Source organism: Eptatretus burgeri, chromosome 8 (assembly GCF_056783735.1).
Source record: "Eptatretus burgeri isolate ZD-2024b chromosome 8, Ebu_testis_v1, whole genome shotgun sequence".
In the NCBI taxonomy this organism is placed as follows: Eukaryota; Metazoa; Chordata; class Myxini; order Myxiniformes; family Myxinidae; genus Eptatretus; species Eptatretus burgeri.
In genome coordinates this window covers 58,938,615-58,959,166 of record NC_140968.1, presented here as the reverse complement: position 1 = coordinate 58,959,166, position 20,552 = coordinate 58,938,615, and the positions used below count along the sequence as shown (strand labels likewise).

The 20,552-nt window shown below is 42.4% G+C and overlaps 2 protein-coding genes across 2 annotated transcripts in view; both read right to left on the bottom strand.

Moving 5' to 3' along the window:
- The window catches only part of LOC147021819 (uncharacterized), a 389,465-nt gene that overhangs the window by 29,634 nt on the left and 339,279 nt on the right, over window positions 1–20,552 (bottom strand). The window lies entirely within an intron of this gene.
- LOC147021822 (transmembrane protein 106B-like) overlaps window positions 7,898–20,552 on the bottom strand; it is a 30,717-nt gene continuing 18,062 nt past the window's right edge. The window contains exons 3-8 of the mRNA XM_085892203.1: window positions 16,272–16,335; window positions 15,863–16,022; window positions 12,716–12,856; window positions 12,581–12,618; window positions 8,536–8,589; window positions 7,898–8,419 (exon numbers count right to left, since the gene is read on the bottom strand). Coding sequence (XP_085748329.1) covers window positions 8,308–8,419; window positions 8,536–8,589; window positions 12,581–12,618; window positions 12,716–12,856; window positions 15,863–16,022; window positions 16,272–16,335 — 569 coding nt within the window. The 3' untranslated portion in view covers window positions 7,898–8,307. The remainder of the gene's footprint in view (window positions 8,420–8,535; window positions 8,590–12,580; window positions 12,619–12,715; window positions 12,857–15,862; window positions 16,023–16,271; window positions 16,336–20,552) is intronic.

The following is a 20,552-nucleotide window of genomic DNA, read 5'->3' as shown; positions in this document are numbered from 1 at the left end:
TTCCATATTAACTATAGTCGAGCTAGCCAGGCTCAATTCCTTGACAGACTCAACCAAAGCACGAACATAGTCATCTGAGCGCACAATTGCACAGAGATCATCCGCATAAGCAATGGTTTTTACGGGATTTTCTAATGGCAGAGGATAAAACCCTTGTAGCCGCGTGCGTAAACGATGTAGTAAAGGTTCAATTGATAGGGAGTATAGAAGGCCAGACAGGGGCACCCTTGACTGATACCTCTGGTAGTAGGGCAAGGCTGACTTAAGATGTTATTTACTTTAAGCACAATAAAAATTTTATTATACAATAGTTTGATATAGCAAGTAAAATTTTCTTAAAAACCAAACCCCCATGAAACAGCAAAGAGATAAGAATGATCAATTGTGTCGAAAGCTTTTTCTTGGTCTAAAAACACCAGACCAACATTTCTATGTTCAGCAAAACAAATATCGATCATGTCACGGACAATAAAAAATACTATCGTGTATTGCCCTTTTAGGAATGCAATAAGATTGATCGGGGTGTACAATCTCCTCAATCAAAGGTTTGAGGCGGTTGGCAAGAACTTTCTAGAAAATCTTGTAGTCCGTGCAGAGGAGTGAAATGGGACACCAATTTTTAAGTTGCTGGAGGTCTCCTTTCTTAGGTATGAGAGCGAGTGTGGCCCTGCGACAGCTAAGTGGTAACAAGCCTGACCGTAGGCTATCAACCAGGAGGTCAAGCAGCTCAGGTCCCAACAAATCCCAGAAGGCTTTGTAAAACTCTGTAGGGATTCCATCAAGTCCAGAAGCTTTACCTGTGGGCAAAGTTTGCAAAGCAATAGAAAGTTTGTCAAGAGTCATTTCCTTTTCAAGTTTTTGACATGCAGATTCAGAAAAGGTGGGCAAAGAGGTGGTTAAGGAACGAATCATGTCTTCCTTAGTGTTTCTGGCACAATACAATTCATAGAAGTATTGTTTGGTCAAGCTCCTAATATCTTTTGGATGGTGTATTGCTCGGCCTCCTGGTGTCCGCAGCGAAGTTATTTGCTGGTTTCTCTTTTTTTGCGCTTCTAACGCAAAAAAAAAAAAAAAACTTGGAAGGAGTATCGATAAAGCTGTAGTTCTCCAATCGCAGCCTTATTAGAGCCCCTCTGGCTTGTTTTGTACAGAGTTGAGTGAGGAGGGCTTTCTTCGTTGTTAGTAGAGAACTAGTCCTTTCAGCACTGGGAGTTTGAAGGCTTGACTGAAGAGACAATATTTCTTTAGCAATTAGAGATTGCAGCGCAGATTCATTCTTGGTACAAAAGGAGCTATATTGCTGGCAAAAGGTCCTGATGTGGGTTTTCGCATTGTCCCACCATTGCGCGAGGCAGGAGTAGGAAGAATTCCATAGTCGTAAAACTTCCCAAAAGGCTCGGAAGGCGACAGGAAAAGCGTCATCTTGCAGAAGACTCACATTGAAGGTCCAATGGGCAGTGCCATTATTTCGAACCGGGGAAAGTATATGAAGAACAACCATGTGATGGTCCGAAAAGCCACTTGGGGTGATGTCAACATGGTCGATGACATTTAAAGAGTCATTATTGATGTAAAATCTGTCTATCCTTGCAAGAGATAGCCGGCCATTTGCACATCGGCACCACGTGTATTGTCGTGCAGATGGGTTCTGGAGTCTCCATACATCCGTAAGGGAGAATTTGGACAAAGCCCTCTTTAAGGTGCCGTACTTGGTGGGTGGGGCTGTTCTCCATTACGATCAAGGGTGGGATACAATGTGCAATTAAAGTCCCCACACAGACAAACAAGACCATCAAAAACAAGGTGGTGAGGAACATTTCTAACTGTGGAAAGAAAACTAGTCTTTCTGTGCTTGTACCGGGTTAATATACATTTATTAAAGTGTGTTTATAACCATTATAAAGGAAATTAACTGAAACTAAATGCCCTTTAATAATCTCCTTGAAAGTGACATTTTCAGGACAGAAAGAAGGATTTAAATAAATAGCCACTCAAGCACGAGGAAAGGTCAAGCTACTGAAGAACCATTGTCCTTTCATGATGCGAGTCCATTCGCTCGAGCACGAAGAGCTACATCTTGTCTCTTGCAAAAGAACATCAACAAAATGTTTACCTGAGCTTTGCGCAGGGGTGAACGTCCCCCATTTATATTTAAAGTTACAATAGAGAAGGTCATGGTGAAGGTAGGGAGGGTTTGTCAGGTAAAAGGAAGTTGGGTTGCGCTTGTAGCTCTTTCCGGCCTTTCAATACACACTTCCTAAGGCGAAATACTTGTGACTCAGTCACACCAAGTTGTTCAGCCTTGAGGAGGAGACGTCTTGAAGAGGTTATAAAGCCAGACAGGTTCGGGAAGAAGGTTATAATCTTAACGTTTTTCTTTCGAAAAGTGTCCTGAAGAAACTGGAGAATTTCCATGGGTGATAAATCATCATCACCCTCCAGTTCCTTGGCTATTGCTGGGTCGTTCCAGACCTCGCTACCAGCACTGGAGGCAAACGACGAGGCCCCATCTGAGTCGTAATCCGAATGGTTTTCATTTTTCTCCACACTCACTGAAGTCGATGCTCTCACAACGGGAAAATCGTCTTCTTCTAAAGGTGAAGCTGTTTCCACAGCGGGAGTTTTAAAGACCGTAACAGGGATTACCGTTTTTGTATCGGAGGCTTCGCACTCTCCCTCTGGGGCTGTTACTTCTTCCTCCTCCATTACCTCAGACACTTCGTCCTCAGCAGGGCGCGCGACGAGAGCAGGTTCGTGGTTCTTGATTTTAATGTCAGTGACCGGGGTGGTGACCTCAACATCTTGGGGCGTTGCGCTCGGTCCTTGTTCGTGAGAGGAATGAACGGAAACGTCTCCTCCCTTTTCAGCGAACACACTGAACCTATTCTGCAGCAGAGGACCAGCTGCAGGAGCTTCTGTTTCTAGGATAGAAACATTGCGTTCATTCGACGGCGCTATCTTTTTCGAACAGCTCGCCTGTGTGTCCTCACTTCGGCTTCCTCTTTTATAATTCCTCTTGGAGGACACGGTGATAAAACCCGCGTCATCATCCGGGGAATTATCGGTTTCCGCGCTCGAATGTGAAGGTCGATCTCCCATTGCAGACGCGCCATTATTATTACTAATATCGACTCCAGATGTGCCACTCGGATCGGCGCTTGTTCTTAACTGTCTAGATGTGCCACCGGATATATACTTCGGGCAAGCACCTTTTAAATGTCCGAAGGCACCACACGTGAAACACATCATTGTCTCTGTTGCGATGTACATTCGGTAATTTCGATTTTCAACTAACAACGTTGTTGAGGCATTGAGCGATTGAGCGTTGTTTTTTACCACCATGTAACAGTGCCGCCGGAAGGTCATAATATGGCGGACTGTGGAATCCGAACGCAAACGAAAAGGAATCATGGAGATTTTTGACACCACCGTGCCAAACTGTTTTAAAACGGACAAGATCTGTTCGCTTTTAACGAAAGGTGGCAAATTTGATAAAGTGATTTTCACCGCCGGTGAGTCCAACAGACTAACGTTAAATAAAATATCTGGCGGTAAAGACAAACCGGTTTCAACCGCCTGAGCGACGTCGCGCTCCTCGGAAAGAAAACAACAACTCGTTGGTTCATCTTTGAAGCTGCTAACACATTTTCGAAACCAACGAGTTCTCCCAAGCCCATCACGACGTCCTCGACCCGAACTCCGTCGGGTGGACTAACTATCACCGCATTTCTGCGAGTAAGTGACTCGTAAACGCTATTCTGCAAACGACTGTTCTCCATAGCTGAAAACAAAGGAAGCAAAGACCTGTCAGGAGCAGAGTTCGCAGGCGAAGGTAAAATAAAATAAAGAATGAAAATATAAGGAAAAAGAAGAGCATAAGGAAGAAGCGAAATCACCAATAAACGGCAGGCCTATGAAAACAAGGCAGATGAAAAAGTAGGCCCGGAAACCGAAGGTTTCAAGGAAAACCCACAAAGCACCTACCGTGCGTGCTCTCCCTCTCTCTCGTCTCAGCAGGAAGGGAAAACAGGGGAGGGGAATGGGAACCTCCACAAACACGAACAGTGATACAGAGGGAAACGAAATGGGGATAGGAACGACAACACAACACAGTACTCACACGAAGCCGCCATGACGCCACACCCACGCACGACCAGGAGAGAGAGAGAGAGAGAGAGGGGAGAGAGGAGAGAGGAGAGAGGAGAGAGGAGAGAGGAGAGAGGAGAGAGAGAGAGAGAGAGAGAGAGAGAGAGAGAGAGAGAGAGAGAGAGAGAGAGAGAGAGAGAGAGAGAGAGAGAGAGAGAGAGAGAGAGAGAGAGAGAGAGAGAGAGAGAGAGAGAGAGAGATTCTTTGAGACCCTGCCAGTCAGCCTGTGAAATGCCAGACTCGATGGCGCTGAGGTGGTTCTCTCATAACAGCCAGAGGAATGTCTACTTTGATAAGGACGTGTTCATAAGAACCAATTGGAGCAGAGGAAGAACAGCAGACATTTTCAAGGAAATTTGTCAAAATCAGATCCAAAAGAGATGGAGTATGCTCACGACTATCTCAACCATTGGTCGAGATCCGTGTCGGGAAGTTGACCAATTGAGTCAGTCCCAATGAGTCTCCGAAGTCTTTTGCTGAAGTGCCATGACAGGTGAGAAAGGTACCCACATCCAGACAACTGATATGATGACAATTGAAGTCACCACATATGAGGAAGAAAGAGTTGGGATGAGAGGATAGAAGTTGGTCCATGTTTTCAGATAGTGAGGTGTAAATGGAGTCATCGCTGTTTGGTGGACAGTACAACACATATAAACATGAGGTGGTAGTGGAAAGGAAGCCATAGCCAGAGCTATTCCTGGGGGTGTGGGGGACTGAGGGCAGTGCATGGAGAGTGAGGAATAGAGTCTTTTATGAAGAGAGCATCTTCTCCACCAGGATGAGGCTCAGTTTTGTCATACCGGAGGAGGGAGAAACCATTGAGAGATAATTGGGAGTCAGAGACGTCCTGAAGGAGGAAAGTTTCTGTTTGGCAGATTATGTCTGGTTTGTCAGTGGAAACCTGTATGGAAAGATCTGTCAGGTTTGAGGGAAGGCCCCAGATGCTTGAGGTCCACACTGTAAAGGAAGAGGGACAGTAGGAGGTTTTGGTGCAGAGGAGGTGAGGGGAGGGGAGGGTAGGACGAGGGAGGAAGGCGGGGGGGGGAAGTAAGTGGAGTTGTTCAAAGAGTGTGGGGGATTGCAGAAGTGAGGGGAGAGGATGGGATGATGAGGAGAAAAGGTTCTGTGATGCTGGGTTGAGGTACAGTGGGGAGTAATAAGAGATTGGGCAGAAGGCAGTTGAGGATTTGAGGCGCTGGAGTGATGAGATGGAGGAGAGAGGGCAGGGGTAGGAGGCAGCTTTGTGGATGCGAGGGGGGGAGCAAATTTGAGAAGGGAAAGTGAGAGGTGATTGGAGGGAGAAGGGTGTGTGGGGAGTTGAGGGAGAAAGGTGAGAGGGAGTTTTTTTAGAAAGGTGAGAGGGAAGCTTTGAGGTGGAAGAGGGTTTCCGGTTGCCGAAGAGTGTGCCGGTTAAAATTTTTGAAACAAAACCGAACTCGGAACACACAATAAACATGTAGTTATGAAAATCAACAGTTAAAACGTGACAAATAATGACCGGAAACTTAACTGAGAAAGTCGGCAGAGATCCCTCATGAAGCAGCCATCGCCTCAAAACCTGGAAGCGGAAGTGTGAATTCTCGGACATTCTTGGACGTTTCTTTGGCATTCTCGGACGTTTCCTATGGTAGATTGTAAAATAGTAAGTCCTGCTTTCTTTAATAAATATCCATGGCAGTCATGATGTTCACCAGCTTCTCCTCAATTTCCTGACTCTCCCTGTGTAGACTGGGTAATGTTTCACTTGCCAGGATTAGCAATTGATTAGCAGAGTCTGATGTAGAATTGATTAGTTCTCCTAATATTGCGTTTATCCACTGTACGTCTTCTTGAACCGTCATCATGCTTGCAATCAATGGTGTCCAATCTTTGCAATACCTCCAAAGTGAAGCAATACCAACACCTCACTAATATTCATGAACCTGGAAGTATCATAGGCATTGATGTGTTGAGAGTGTCAGGAAAGAATTAACACCTCCATTGTTCTGAGAGTTTTGCTCACGACTATTCGAGTTTGTTTCGTCCTATGCTACAAATCGACTTATCTATAAATGAAGAAAAGAAAAACTAGTAGGAGGTACATTCAAAGTAGAACAAAAAAGATGGCTGCGATATCGCCCAAACAAGAAAGAAAATAATTAATCGATTAATTGATGAATCAATTAATCAAATATACCCTTTATAGCCAAATCACTTGTTCACCGTCTGGTCCAAATATTAGCTTCCTTGCTAAAAAGGTGCCTCGGATATTGTCCACATGAGAAATAAAATAAGTAATTAATAAATAGATAATAATTAAGCAATCAATCAAGTAATTGATTAATCAAAAAATAAAAAGCGTTTTTGCCAAAGCACATCTTCACTTTTGTCCCCAAATTTCAGCTTCCTAGCTGAAAGGATGGCCAAGATATCGCCTAGAAAAACAAACAAATAGCACTACATTCAATGTACACCGCCCCCATGCCACAAATAAATAAATAACAATCCTCCAGTGCACGACATCGCTGGGGCACCTTCGGCACCCGGCAATGATATCATGCATCGCCTGGATATGGAATTGGGAAGAAGCAATGTACAACAAATCCCCGGCAAAGGATGACATTGCCGGGGCAACTTTGGCGACCGAGAATGCTGTCGTCCAGCACGTGAAGACAGAATTGGGAGGAAGCAGTGTGCAATAATTGATTAGTTGATTCATTGCATAATTAAAATAAGTAAATAGTAAAATAATAAATTTCTTAATCAACTGGTGAATCCATCAAGACATTGGGACCATACTCTGTACAGAGCAGAGCTTGGTGCTGACTAAGCAGTCTCCTTGGCTATTGGGCACAATCTTGGACAGGTCGCCACTCCGACACAGGTTATCAGCAAGCTGACACTCATTTTGCCGACCTCGGAAGGATGACAGGCAGTCAACCCCACCTGGTATTAATTCAACAGCCGAGTGGGATTTGAACTCAGGATTCTAGGATCCCAAGCCCACCATTCGAACCATTAAGCCAACATCAGGCATATTGGCTAATAGCACACCTAAATCACCACCGTTTCATCCGAATCTAACTTTAAAAAAATTAATTCATCAAAATATTATTAAATAATTAATTAATCAATAATCAAACAAATTAAAAAAAAAATTTTGGGCCAAATCATTGTTTTCGGTCATGTTCAAATATCAGCTGCCTCGAATAAAAGGCACCTGATATTGCAAGGATGAGAAAGACAATAAATAAGTAACAAATAAATCGCTAATAATTAAGTAATTATTCAATTAATTGCTCAATCAAAAAATAAAAAAAATATGTTATTGCCAAAGCACATCTTCACTTTTGTCTCCAAATTTCAGCTTCCAAACTCAAAGGATGGCTGAGATATTGCCTGGACAAACAAACAAACAAAGAAGAAAAAAAGAGCAATCAGAGATTGCAGACCCTCGACAGGACTTGTTTTGTGTGGTGTATTTTGTGTGGTGTTTATGTACTGGTGTATTACATAATTAATAAGAGACATAATTAGAACTGCCACTTTATAACTGCTGGCAGTGATGACCGGGTACCAAGACGTCCCACTTTGATCGGACACCTGACCATGACCCATGACGTTTTTTTATTATTAATATTCAATTGAATTCAGAATTGGATTAAAATAAATTCAATTCAAATCAAATGGAAGACCAAATCGGTACAGTCCTGCATTGAAGTAATCACAAACAGAATCAGAAGTAATCAGTAAGAAATGAAACGAGAACTTAATGTGCAAATAATGTTTATTAAGTAGAGAAAATTGCATTCACACACACACAAAATAATGTACAAGCATGTTTAAATTTATCACTTTGCATGTGGAGGGAAAGCAATTCTTCATAAGTTATTGTGCAATAAAAAAGAGCATGTAGTCGAAGATTTCAGTTCAACTGGCTTAGAAAACCTGCCACAAGCTTCATCATAATCAGGTCATGGCACTCTCTTTGTGAGACATAATGAAAGCATCAAAAGCATGACTGAATCTTAATACGAACCTCCAACTCCCTCCCCTCCAATGCCATGCAAATCACGTTCCCACTTCACCCTAAAAATGACTTCCTTTGACAAGTTAGAAATACACGACGTCACAATTTCCATATGCATCCACGGGGGAAAGTCCAAGAAAATGGCTGGGTCAGATGGAGCTTTGCAGGTTGTAAGTCGCATTCATTCCACATTGAATAAGCTGGGACATTTCCATGTAGCTCATATCAGTTGTGCCAATAACCTTCGTTACAATCATATTCCTTTAAAAAAATAAAAAATAAAAATAAAGTTTAAATCTTGAAGCAAATGACTGGAAGTAGCAATTCAGAAAATTGAGACAATTGCATCATATCAGAAAATTTGAGAGGCTACCTACCTCACAGTTACAAGCAGATTGGGGGCTTTGATCACACTGCTGGCACAGTATTCACTGTAAACAGTGACAAAATACCACTTCATGATAAGAACGTCCAAAACAAAATGAATAAAAGTGCAGCTATAACAAGCAAATTTAGCACTACAAGGTGATTCATTTTTACAAAACAGGGTTTAACAAGAAGGGCACTCGGTAGAGTGCATACCTCTGCCCCGTAATGCCTGATTCATGAGAACATATCTGGCCAAATACATTTGTGAAATATACTATATATCGTTTTTGAGCCCCATCTCTCAATGGTGAAGCAGTGCTTAAATTCTCATTGTTGGATCAGGATCTTCACCAAAATCTAATCAGTTCGTTCTTGTCACACACCCAAACCGCCCACAAAATTTCTTCTGGATCAGTCGACAACTTTTTGAGATATCCTGTACACAAACAAAGAAATGAAATTGCTCGTTGAGCAAAGAATTGCCGGAATAGCTTTGTCATATCTCCATGATCTCTGAAAAAACAAAAACCTGGAAATCAATTTGGTTCTTACAAGTCAATAGTGCTACTGTTTAATGAGTTATAGCACTTAGTTTGGTCATTATCATAACTTGGAAGTCAATCGGACTTGAAATGGCGTTTTTATTGCAATTTGACAGTTTTGACCCGATCCTCCTGACATTCGACCCCCGACCGCTAAGAAGGGTGTTGGTGTGACACCCAATGAGACATATGGTTGGATGCAGAATTGGAAGATGCACATTTTGGATTCGGTTTGAAGTCCATATGACCATTGTAGCGGACGTTATTGCGAAAATAAGAACTTCGGTTTTTCGGTGACCTTGACCTTTGAGCTAGATTCACCAAAAACGACAAGTGTCTAAGTTGGAACATGGCCGACATCTGCACCCAGTTTGGTCATGATCGCTGAAACGGTGTGGCTGCTACAGGGTAAACAAACACACAAACAAACAGACACACGGAATGACACAAACAACCGACCAACATAATTGCCGAAATCCGAAGGATTCCAGCAATTAACAAACAGAAAGGGGTGAAAACATAACCTCCTTCACCTTCGGTGGTGGAGGTAACAACATGCATCAATAACTACAATGCGCTATTTAAAATACGTGACAAGTGATCACATGACACCCATGCCCTCCCCACATATTGTCACATCATTTGAAGACATTCACAAAACTATATACAACTACACTTTACAAGAACACACAGTTACAAGGCCTGCCTCATCAAGAAACTGACGACAACCTTCAAAGTCACGTCTCCAGATATGCCTCTGCCCACATTAGTACATCATTATTCATACTTGCACCAAGTTTGAATTAAATCTCCAAACCCAGATTTAAAATATGAAATAATTCTGGCTGCCAGAGCATGCATCAGATCAGATTGAAATTTAGAATCATACTCAATCATAACTCTGACGTTTCACATCGATTGATTAAGCAGTTCAAACCAATATGGCCACCAGACCATGTGACCTATTAATTATTCGTATACACCCTAATCTCCCCAAAGCTTGGAGAACATTTAAGTGGTTTCCCTTTGATCTGTCAAGCTGTTCTGGAGAAGAAGATTTTAAAATGTTTATTCTTCAAAAAATCATAGCTGCCAAACTATGTGACCGATGACGTTATAGGTGGATAACTTTTGGTTCCTCATGGACAGGCGATCATACCTGTAAAGTTGCCTCGATCTGTTCAGCCGTTACAGAGAAAAAGATTTTTGAAGGTTTTATGTTCAAAACAACATGATTGCCAAACCACGTGCCGATGATGTCATCAACTTTTTTGCCAATTACAATTTAGTCCTCAATGACCCTCAAAAATGTTCATACTGATCAGATAAAGCATTTGACATATGAAATTATAACGTCACACGGAAGCCACATATGACATCATTACAAAAAAAAGACCCTTGTTTCCCATGGGGAGGACTTCACTTGTGCCAAGTTTCAATTTTTTCCATGGAGCAGTTTTAAAGATACAGAGGTCCAAAGTTTTTCCTTTTTTCCAACATGGCTGCCACAACACGTGATCTATGACATCATAGTTATCACAAAAACATTGAGTAGTCGCATCTATGGTGAAGTTAGTGAAATTTCTATGGTGAAAAAAATAAAATAAATGCCACCCCGCTTCGATCGGACACCTGACCCACGACGTCCCCTTTATGAAATCAAATTCAGAATGAGTGGCCGATCACGTATTTGGAGTTTCACGTTGATCGGATAATCAAAATAAAGACCAATTACTGCACCGTAGTCCCAAGAAAGAAGCCAGAAAGTCCCAAGAAAGTCCCAAGAAAGAACAATACATATGCACCATGCGCACACGCACAAGCACGCACATCCATGCATACAAACACCAACACGGCTTTGTACAGCATGGCTGCGAGACCATGTGATTGATGATGTTTAAATTTTCAACCAATATTCCTCATGCCGAGTCGATCATATCAACAAAAAATGATTTCTTTGAAACTGCTTAGCCTTTCACTGTGAGACTTTGCAGTGATGATCCACTGCTGTTGCTACAAATATTTAATATAACAATGATCTCCTCAGTCACATGATGTGGTAGTCACGTTGGTTTTAAAGAAATAATTGAAAAATTATTTCTCTAAAACTGTTTAACCTATGAATACTAGACTCTGCAGTTATGATCCACTGCCCTTGCTGCATACATTTAACTTAAAAATGATGTCATCAGCCACATTGGTTTCAGGGAAAATATTTTTAAAACCATATTTTGGAAACCTCTACAGGAATTGATGCGAAACTTTACAGTTGTGATTCACTGCCCTTGTCCATCTAATGCAATATGTTTCTTGTTGCTCGGTTAAGCGGTTTTGGAGAAAAAGTTTTTTTAATTTTCTGTTTTCAAACTAACATGGCTGCCAAACCACGTGCCCAATGGCATTGAAAATTTAGATTCTGCCAAGATTTGGTGGAATATCATCTGTGTGAAGTTTCGTTTTGATCAGATAAGGTTCGTTTTTCAATCCAATATGGCTGCCATATGATGTGACGAATGACGTTATCATTTCCACTCTGTGCAGATAAATGCTTTGATGATACTTGGTAAATTTTGCTTTGATGGGATAAGCAGTTCCAGGGAAAACATTATTTAAGTTGTTTTTTTTCAATCCAATATGGCCGCCGAACCATGTGACATCAATTATTCTTTATTATCCTCATACTCCCAAATCATGGGGAATTTTTTTCTGTGTTGAAATATTTCTCCAGATGAAACCTCACAAATGTTCATGCTGATCGAATGCAGTTCTGTTTGTCGAATTTTGACCAGGATAATACTTCACCGATGATGTAATAGTCAAATCGCTTTTATTCCCCATGGAGAGTAGTTGCCAGGTGCCAAGTTCAATTTTTTTCCATATTGCAGTTTAGGAGATACAGAGGTCCAAAGTTTTTCCATTTTCCCAACATGGCTGCCACCTGTGATTTATGACGTCATAATTATCATTTTTAAAACTTCTGCATGATGAGTCACATTTATGGTCAAAATTGTGCATCAATTGGATAAGCGGTTGCAGAGAAAACAGAATGTGGTTGCAGGATGTGGATCAGTCTCCGACATTTTAAAAAGTGATTCTTTACATTGGGCAATAGGGCTAAAAACGATATCTCAAAACGTTGTGGATGGATTCGGACAAAACGTGGTAGATGAGTTAGGTCGGTGACAAGAACAAGCCGATTAGATTTTGGTTAAGGTCGGGATGTAGATGCGGCCAATAAATGGGATACAAAATGTTAACTGTTCAGCCTGGCAGAGGTATGCGCTCTACTGAGTGCCATTCTCGTTGATTTTGGATTGATAAATATCATGGATCAATGCCTAATAATCATGCAAAACACAAAAAGTATACTGCCCTACTTGATGATTATATAATATCCAATTCATTTCTATAGAGTAAAAGAAAATTCATCTTTTTTTTTACTAATGAGAATTTTTGCAAAATTGGTGAACCACCCCACCCCCCTCATTTTTCCCCATCCCCGAAGACTTACTAAAAATTGTCAAGGTTTACTTCAAGGATGACATCGAACTGTGAAATAAAAAAAAATAAATATCAGCATCTAAACATGTTTGATAATAGAGTTGGTGACAAATAGGTATGACCTTATTTTGTGTAAAAATTCTACCTGTTGATGACCATTTGCCGGAACAGGTCTCTTCTGTTCATCATTATAAGAACCAACGATATATTTTCCGAGCATCACATCAGTCTTCGTGCTCAGTACATGGGCAGTGTAAAAATTTTCATTTTCAACTGTCAAAGACATCTAAAGAAATAGACAATGGCATATGTATAGTGGATGGAAGAGTGTTCATATTTTACCTAGAAAATAGCGATCATGAAAAGAGGTCAAAATTTATTCCAATTATTTAATTTTTCCAAACACCTTTCAAAGCTTCCTCGTTTCATTTATAAATTTAATGAACCCAGCCACTTGATTGCTAAATATGAAGGGGGAGGATTCCTCATCAATATAAAAGACTTCTCTAATGACTGGATTCCCTCTATTCCTTTTGCAGATAACTCCATATTGTGCCCTATAGCAAGTAATTCCACAGACAGAAAGACAGACAGAGACAAACAGCAGCTGTGTCACATTATATTGCTATGGAATATATTAGAAACTAGTCTAATACATGGATTGCATCATTCAACCCTGAAAATTTCATTGTATCACCTTTGCATGCAGGAATGATCGTCAAACAAACTATATCCTGCGTGGTTAGCCGCTGCAAGAAGTTATGCCTGTGGAACCTCTTCAGTTCACCATCAGTCAGGCCAACCTTTCCAAGGGCTATCACAGTACAAAGATGGCCTCCAAACCAAGCTTGGACATCCTGTCATTCATTGAAAATCAGAACTATTAAAAACCTACATGCCATTTGTATATAGCTCAATGGTTAGGTTAGGTGTGGGAGCATGCTCCAGAGCAGCGCGTCACTGCGTCCACTTTCCATCGGTACAATAGGACCTCCATTTGGCCATCAAATAAGCGGATTACTGGCCCATCCCCATTTCCTTGAGATGTCGATCAACCTGCTGGAACAAGGCACATGGTCGTCCCATTGGCCTCCTCCACTCAAGAGGGTCCCCTGCTGAGCAGGATCAGCGTCAGGAAGTCGAGCCATATCTCCACACAGCCGCAGCTGACACTCACGGACTATACAGGGAACAAATCTCATTTGAAAAACTCTTAGCAACTGCCCGTTGGACACAGTCTGACAGATGATAGCCGAGAATGCTCCAAAGAGACCTGGTACTGAAGGAGTTAAGTCTTCGTCTCAGTCCTTTGTCAGAGTCCACGTCTCATATCTGTAGAGCAAAACTGGAAGCACCAAGGAACTGAAGACTCAGACTTTCATCCTCCTGCATAGGTACCGACAGTGTCACATCCTATGATCCAGTGAATCCATGACTCTCCAGGTCCGACCCATATGTCTGTTGACCTCCTGCTCACAACCTGCAGAAACATGAATATTACTGCCAAGGTAAGTGAATCTCTCCATGACCTCAACAAAAAACAGGTAGAAACAAGATGTCATTGAAGGCTTGGAACTTAATATTTACCCAGGAAACCAGAAGTCCCAGCAGCTCAGATTCCTCATTCAGTGCCTTGAGGGTTGCTACAAGGACATCCAGTGTTTCTGCAAGGAGAACTGCATCATCTGCAAAATCAGTCATAGATCTTGTCATACCCAAGCGATTCACCGTAGCTTGATCAGCTCAGCTCTGCCATCAAGCTTGGTCTTGCAACTCTGGTCAATGGCATCCAGTGTCCCTTAGGAGACAAAGTTCCTCTTCACCTGATGATGGGATCCAAGACATCCATTGGCATCAAGGATGGTATTCTTGAATGCATTCCACAGCTCTTCAGGATTCCAAACAGCACACACACAGACCCACCCCCCACCCCAAATCCTACTCAGCCTAGTCGCAAACTCCTCAGCTACCCTCTTATCCCTGAGCTTGACAACATCAAGCCTCAGCTGGGATGGTACCATTCCCACGGATTTAAGCTGAAACTTCTGAGAAGCTACAACAAAAGCCTGTGGTCAGTATTGAAGAACTGGGCACTCTGGTAAACCCTGCAGTTCCAAATCATCCTCCACTGACCATCAACAAGCACATGGTCAATCTCTTTTGCCGCACCACCAGCATTGGAATACCAAGTCCAGCGATGAGCCTGTGGGTGCTGAAACCATGAACCAGCAGCACAGGAGGTACTCCCATGAAGTGGGTTTTCAGTTTTCTTTGTGTTTTGGATTATATGGAATGAAGTGTTTTATGGTGGCCATAGTGCAAATCCTGCCACCAACTTCCTCGAAGAATCCCAACTGCAAGACTACATCCGCAGACAGAAACAGTTGGGCACCAGATTAGGATGGCCATTGGCTCAGAAGGAGCTCCTCCACCCTTTGACAGGTTTTGATTTTAATCCTGCTGGGCGTCCATATCCATACACCCTCCTCACCAATAAACCTGGTGGGGGAGATGGCTTATTCGCAGACAACCCGACAATGAAAGAGGTTAGTACAGGTTTACGTGGTACCTGTAGCAAGTCACAGATCTGATCTGGCCTGTCCTGTCAATATAGCTCAATGGAGTTCTCTTTTCCCCTGCAGGCTTGATTCCTATTCCTATATCTCTCCTTTATTGCGCAGAACTGAGAGGTCTTAATATCATTGGCATTTCCCAGAAAGTATAACACCTGTTTCTGTCACAATGTCAGCAGGTAGGTGAGCTGTTTAGTTTTTTTTTTCTCTTTGCACATCTCTTCTGGTCTTGGTCCCCTTGCTCTCATCTCAGATCAGGGGCTTGAGTAGCCAGCTTGAAATACATACGACCAAGGCCACGCAGGAACGAATCGAGCCCTTAGGCATTGCAGCACACTTCAGATGGCGCAGTCTTGACGAGCCAGCCAAAATGTCCATGTGTCCGGTGAGTGAAAAGTCAATGGCCTGGGGTGTACTGCAATGCCTGAGAGAAAGGCCGTGAAGGTTATCTTAAAACACTATGTGCTGCAGGCATATACACTCCAGATAATCTGTGCATTCTTCACCATCTCTGGTTAAATTAGGCAACTTTGTTCCAATTTCATTGTTTAAAAAAAAAAAAAAAGTGCTGCCGGGGTACATAGATTACGCGAGATCTGAGAATGAACAATCTATGTGCGGACTTACTCATGCACTCACTCACTCACTCACTCACTGATGTGCAGACCGATTCCAACAGCCTCTCCTGTTCGGATGAGGCAACAACTGATTAAACTTACATTGATTTTCACATAAACAGTTTTGCGGTCGTCTCCGATTGAAACTGCATATCGTTTGACCCTCGCCTTGCTCAAAACCACTTGTCGAGGGAAGATGAAGAAGAATAGAAGAGTTGATGTCAGGAGAGAAATTATGATAGAAAGAATGATGTAAATCTTCCTGTGCAGCACAAAAAAAAAACAAAAAAAAAAACACGTGATATTTCAGGTGAACCCCAGAATTCGGTAACACCACATGATATCCACTAGAAGTATTCAGGTGATTAATCGGTAGATAAATCCAACCAAAAAAGTCGTCTTGCACACAACATGTTAACTACATGGCTGAACCACGAACCACCCCAGGCATTCTTCACACTTCGATATTGACGACAGAGTGCAACAAAGTGCTGCGCTTCCAACGACTTACACTTTTTCTGGTTGAAATTGTCGATTGTGATGTGAAAAAATAGTCACATGTTTCCTTGCTTGTGCTGCAGAAAACAACACCAAAAAGACACCACTGTATCAAGCAACTGGAAATTTGAATTGCAATGCACCCAAAGCTCAATTGTCATTTTGCCAGTTAACAACATGCGTACAGATGATCAGCACTGATATACAAAAAAAAACCAAATCCATAAATAATCTGGGATGCTAACATTTAGAAATAGCGATGGGTATGGTAAGTAAAAGGCCGACAGGATGGCCTAGAGGTACGTACACTAGCTTCTAAGCCATTTATCCTGGGTTAGAATCCTGACGTAGCTAGAAACTGTCATCCAGTGTTTCACAAATGTGTGCGCCGTCCCAGGGACAGACAGACAAGCTGGATGGTCTCCTTCGCAAAGAGAAGGTGAGGTATTGCTGACACCATCAACATATTACAAATTCCTGCCCCAACGACTGCTGCGAGAGGGATGACAAAACCACCCAGCATGACCTTTGGCCAAGAAACCGCTTTGGCAGAACCAATGCTGTGCATCATAGAGTATGGTACATCAGATGGTAAGGATACTTGTAAAATGATACGATTTAATAGCTCATTGTTATTGCAGGTCTATACATTTGTATTTTCTACAATAACATAATCACCCGTGTTATCGACGTACACAGCCATCAAAGCTCCTGCACTTTAACATTTTTGGTAGTTGCATTGAATGTCCCAAACAAAAAGAAGCAATTTCATGCAACAAATGACCAAGTTAGGGTTTGACTCAAGAATGGTACATGAGGAAACAAAAGTTCTGAGCCAATTTCATTAGAACAGGAACGAGTCTTAATAGTCTTTTACCTCAAATGGATTTTAGCACATTCACTGAGGCTTCTCCAGTCGAAACAAATCTGATTGCACAATGATGATAGTAAATAATGGTGTTTGCATTTCATGGTTGGGATGATGATAATTGATACGACAGATCGAGGAGAGTGGAGGAGAAGGAAAAAACAAAACAACAAAAAAAAACAAACAAACTGAACCAAACTTTTCTTATGCCAAAACAAAACAATTAGTCCATGGGCCCAGGCATATATCAGTACCATCTGAGGAAACCAAACTTTAGGGCTACTAAGTTATTGGTACGGACTATATGATTATTTCAATATGTGATAACTGTTCCAGAAGAGCAGCTTGGTGTATGTATTTTGCTTTTTTACCATTCTGAGATATTGATGTTTTGGGGGAAAATAAAAAAAACCAAAAAAAAAAAAACCAAGGACCACTGGGAGGAAGTGGCAGAGCTGAAGTCCACGCAGGAGGAAGCAGACACCCGAATGCTTCTGCATGCTCTGCATGCAGCAGAGGCTGGGTACAAGGCTGTGGTGATCACTGCCGAAGATACAGATGTCCTGGTGCTGTGTCTTGCATTCAATAAGGACATCCCATGCCCCGTGTATCAGAAGTGTGGTACGCAAACCCGCACACGGTTCCTAGACATTGACAAGCTTGCTAGATCGATGGGAGACAGTGTCTGTGATGCCCTGGTTGGACTGCACGTGTTCTCCGGTTGTGATACAGTCAGCGCCTTTGCAGACCGGGGAAAGATGGGCACCTTGAAGCAAATGAAGTCGGATAAGACCTACCAAGAGGCCTTCAGTCAGCTCGGTCATTCATGGGAAGTATCCACCGAGCTCTTTCAGAAGCTGCAAGAGGTCACCTGCCACATGTATGCGCCGTCTACCAACACCACGAAAGTCAATGAACTCCAACATCAACTCTTCTGTGCCAGACGGGGAGAGATATAGTCCAGTCAGCTTCCACCATGTGAAGACTACCTCTTCATGCACGTCCTCCGTGCAAACTACCAGGCTGCTATTTGGAGGCGCTGTCTGCAATGCCAACCCTACGTTCCAAGTCCCAAGGGTTGTGGATGGACCACTGATGATGACGGGAAGCTGGCCATCGAGTGGATGCAGGGTTCCAACTGCTTTCCTGCAAGTGTGGACGGTCGTGCAAACTCCCAGACTGCACGTGCCTTGCCAATAGCCTGAAGTGCACCGACATGTGCAAGTTGCGAACCTGCAGCAACCAGCCCGCTGATGTCGAGGAAGAGGTTGTAGACCTCGAGGACTCTGATGCTGATAACAGTGATGAAGACTGGACTACTGATCCATGGTGTGAATGTTTTGGCACAATCACAAGGACATTCATGGCTACAAATATGCATGAGTAAAACATAGTACATAAACATGCCACAGTAGCGTGGTGAAATTTGGGTTATCCGTAAATTTCACATTTTGGACGCTTGTTGGAACTAGGGTAGGGGAAGGGCAATTCCTTTAACTGTGGTAAAAACTTGTAAAATGTTCATAAATGTTTTCCTCATACAACATGTGCATGTTCAGTAGGCATACTGTGCATACCTCATACAACATGTGCATATTGCGGTTCAGTAGCACTACCCAGGGAACTTGTATGACAATATTACAAATTAAAATGTACTGAAAATCACTAATCAGCAACATTTTGATCGGCCCTATTGTTTGCCCCTTTCTGCCATAAAACAAATTCTGCCTTCAGGAATGACAGAAAGGATTATTCGAATGGTATAAATAAAGCATTTCAGACATGTATTTGTGGTTTGCAGTTCATTCTAGCCCCATGTGGAAACAGCAAATGCATCATTAGTGAATGTTTCTGAGTTTGCCTTTTCGCTTTCATTATGCGGAGGGTGGGTACATTCCAGAGATAACTACCAATAAGCTGCCAGTCTGCAATGGTTATCACATCAAAATATGATTACACTGGTCAACAATTTTTTACTTTCTGAATGTTGTCTAGATTTCTACAAGTGAATTAGGGTATTCTGGCACTGCTGAATCAGGAAATGGCATCCGTTTCTCTCCATCAGGTCAGGTTTTTGTGCTAAGTTGATTTGAAAAAATCAGATCTTGTGACAAAATCAATTACATTTTTGTGGCATTATCAGCTGATTTTTGTCAACACATATCATCCTAAACATGTTTTTAAGAAAAAAAATGTTTTGCCAACAACATTTATTGATTACATGATAGAAACATCGATTACTGTCATCTGAATGGTGGGCATTGATAAAGGTAAGTACAAGTAAATTGCATGTTGCGTCACCACTGTTCAAACTTCAGGGCTTGAACTTCCGTTTCTTCGAACTCCTGGAATGTTCAGCGGCAGGGAGGTCTCTCTTCAGATTCCAACAGTAGTCAGCCATCATGACTGCGTCCCAGCGACCCTGATACCTGGTCTCCATCTCCTTCATGTCCTGATGGAATCTCTCCCCCTGCTCGTCACTCATTGAACCCAGGTTCTCAGGAAACCGGTTCATATGTGAAAATAGGTAGTGCATCTTGATGCTCATGTTGCAGCCCAGGTTTCTGAAAGCAGTCAGCATGTTGTTGACAAGTTCTGCGTAGTTTCTGGCCTTATTGTTGCCAAGAAAGTTCTTCACTACCAAAACAAATGTCTTCCACGCTTCCAGTTCCACTTCGTTCATTGAGTTTTTGAACTCTGGATCTCTGATGAGCTGACGGATCTGAGAACCATCAAAGATGCCAGCTTTCAACTTCTCCATGGTCAATCCTGGAAAAGCCTGGCACAAGTAAGTGAAGCAGTCACCATCTTTGTCCAGAGCCTTGGTGAACTGCTTGATTAAGCCGAGCTTGATGTGCAGCGGTGGGAAGAGTATTCTGTCTCTGTCCACCAGAGGGTCGTTGATGACGTTCCTTTCTTTGCATGGCACCAATTCCTCCCGCACAGGCCAGTCCTTCTTCGTGTAATGCTGAGCACGGTCCCTACTATCCCACATGCACAGAAAACATGGGTACTTGGTGAAGCCAGACTGTTGTCCCAACAAAAAGTTCACCATCTTCAGGTCAACACAAATAAACCACTTATGCTGATCATAACCAATTTTCTCCAGCACGTACTTCACCGCTTCATACTTCTCCTTCAGTGTAGTCGAGTGAGCGATGGGTACAGAGGCAAACTGGTTGCCGTTGTGTAGCAGAACACATTTCAGTGATCGCTTGCTGCTGTCAATGAACAGTCTCCAATCTTTGGGTTCGTACTGTGGCACTCCAAGCTTGAGCAGAAGCGCATGTCATAAATTGGCGCATGTAGGTATTGTACATTCTTCAGAGTTCGTTATTTCAAGAAATACAACTTTTTTGTATCACATTATTACAAAATCTTCCCCATTAACTTTAGTTTTGATCCACGAACTTTATGCTTTGCCTC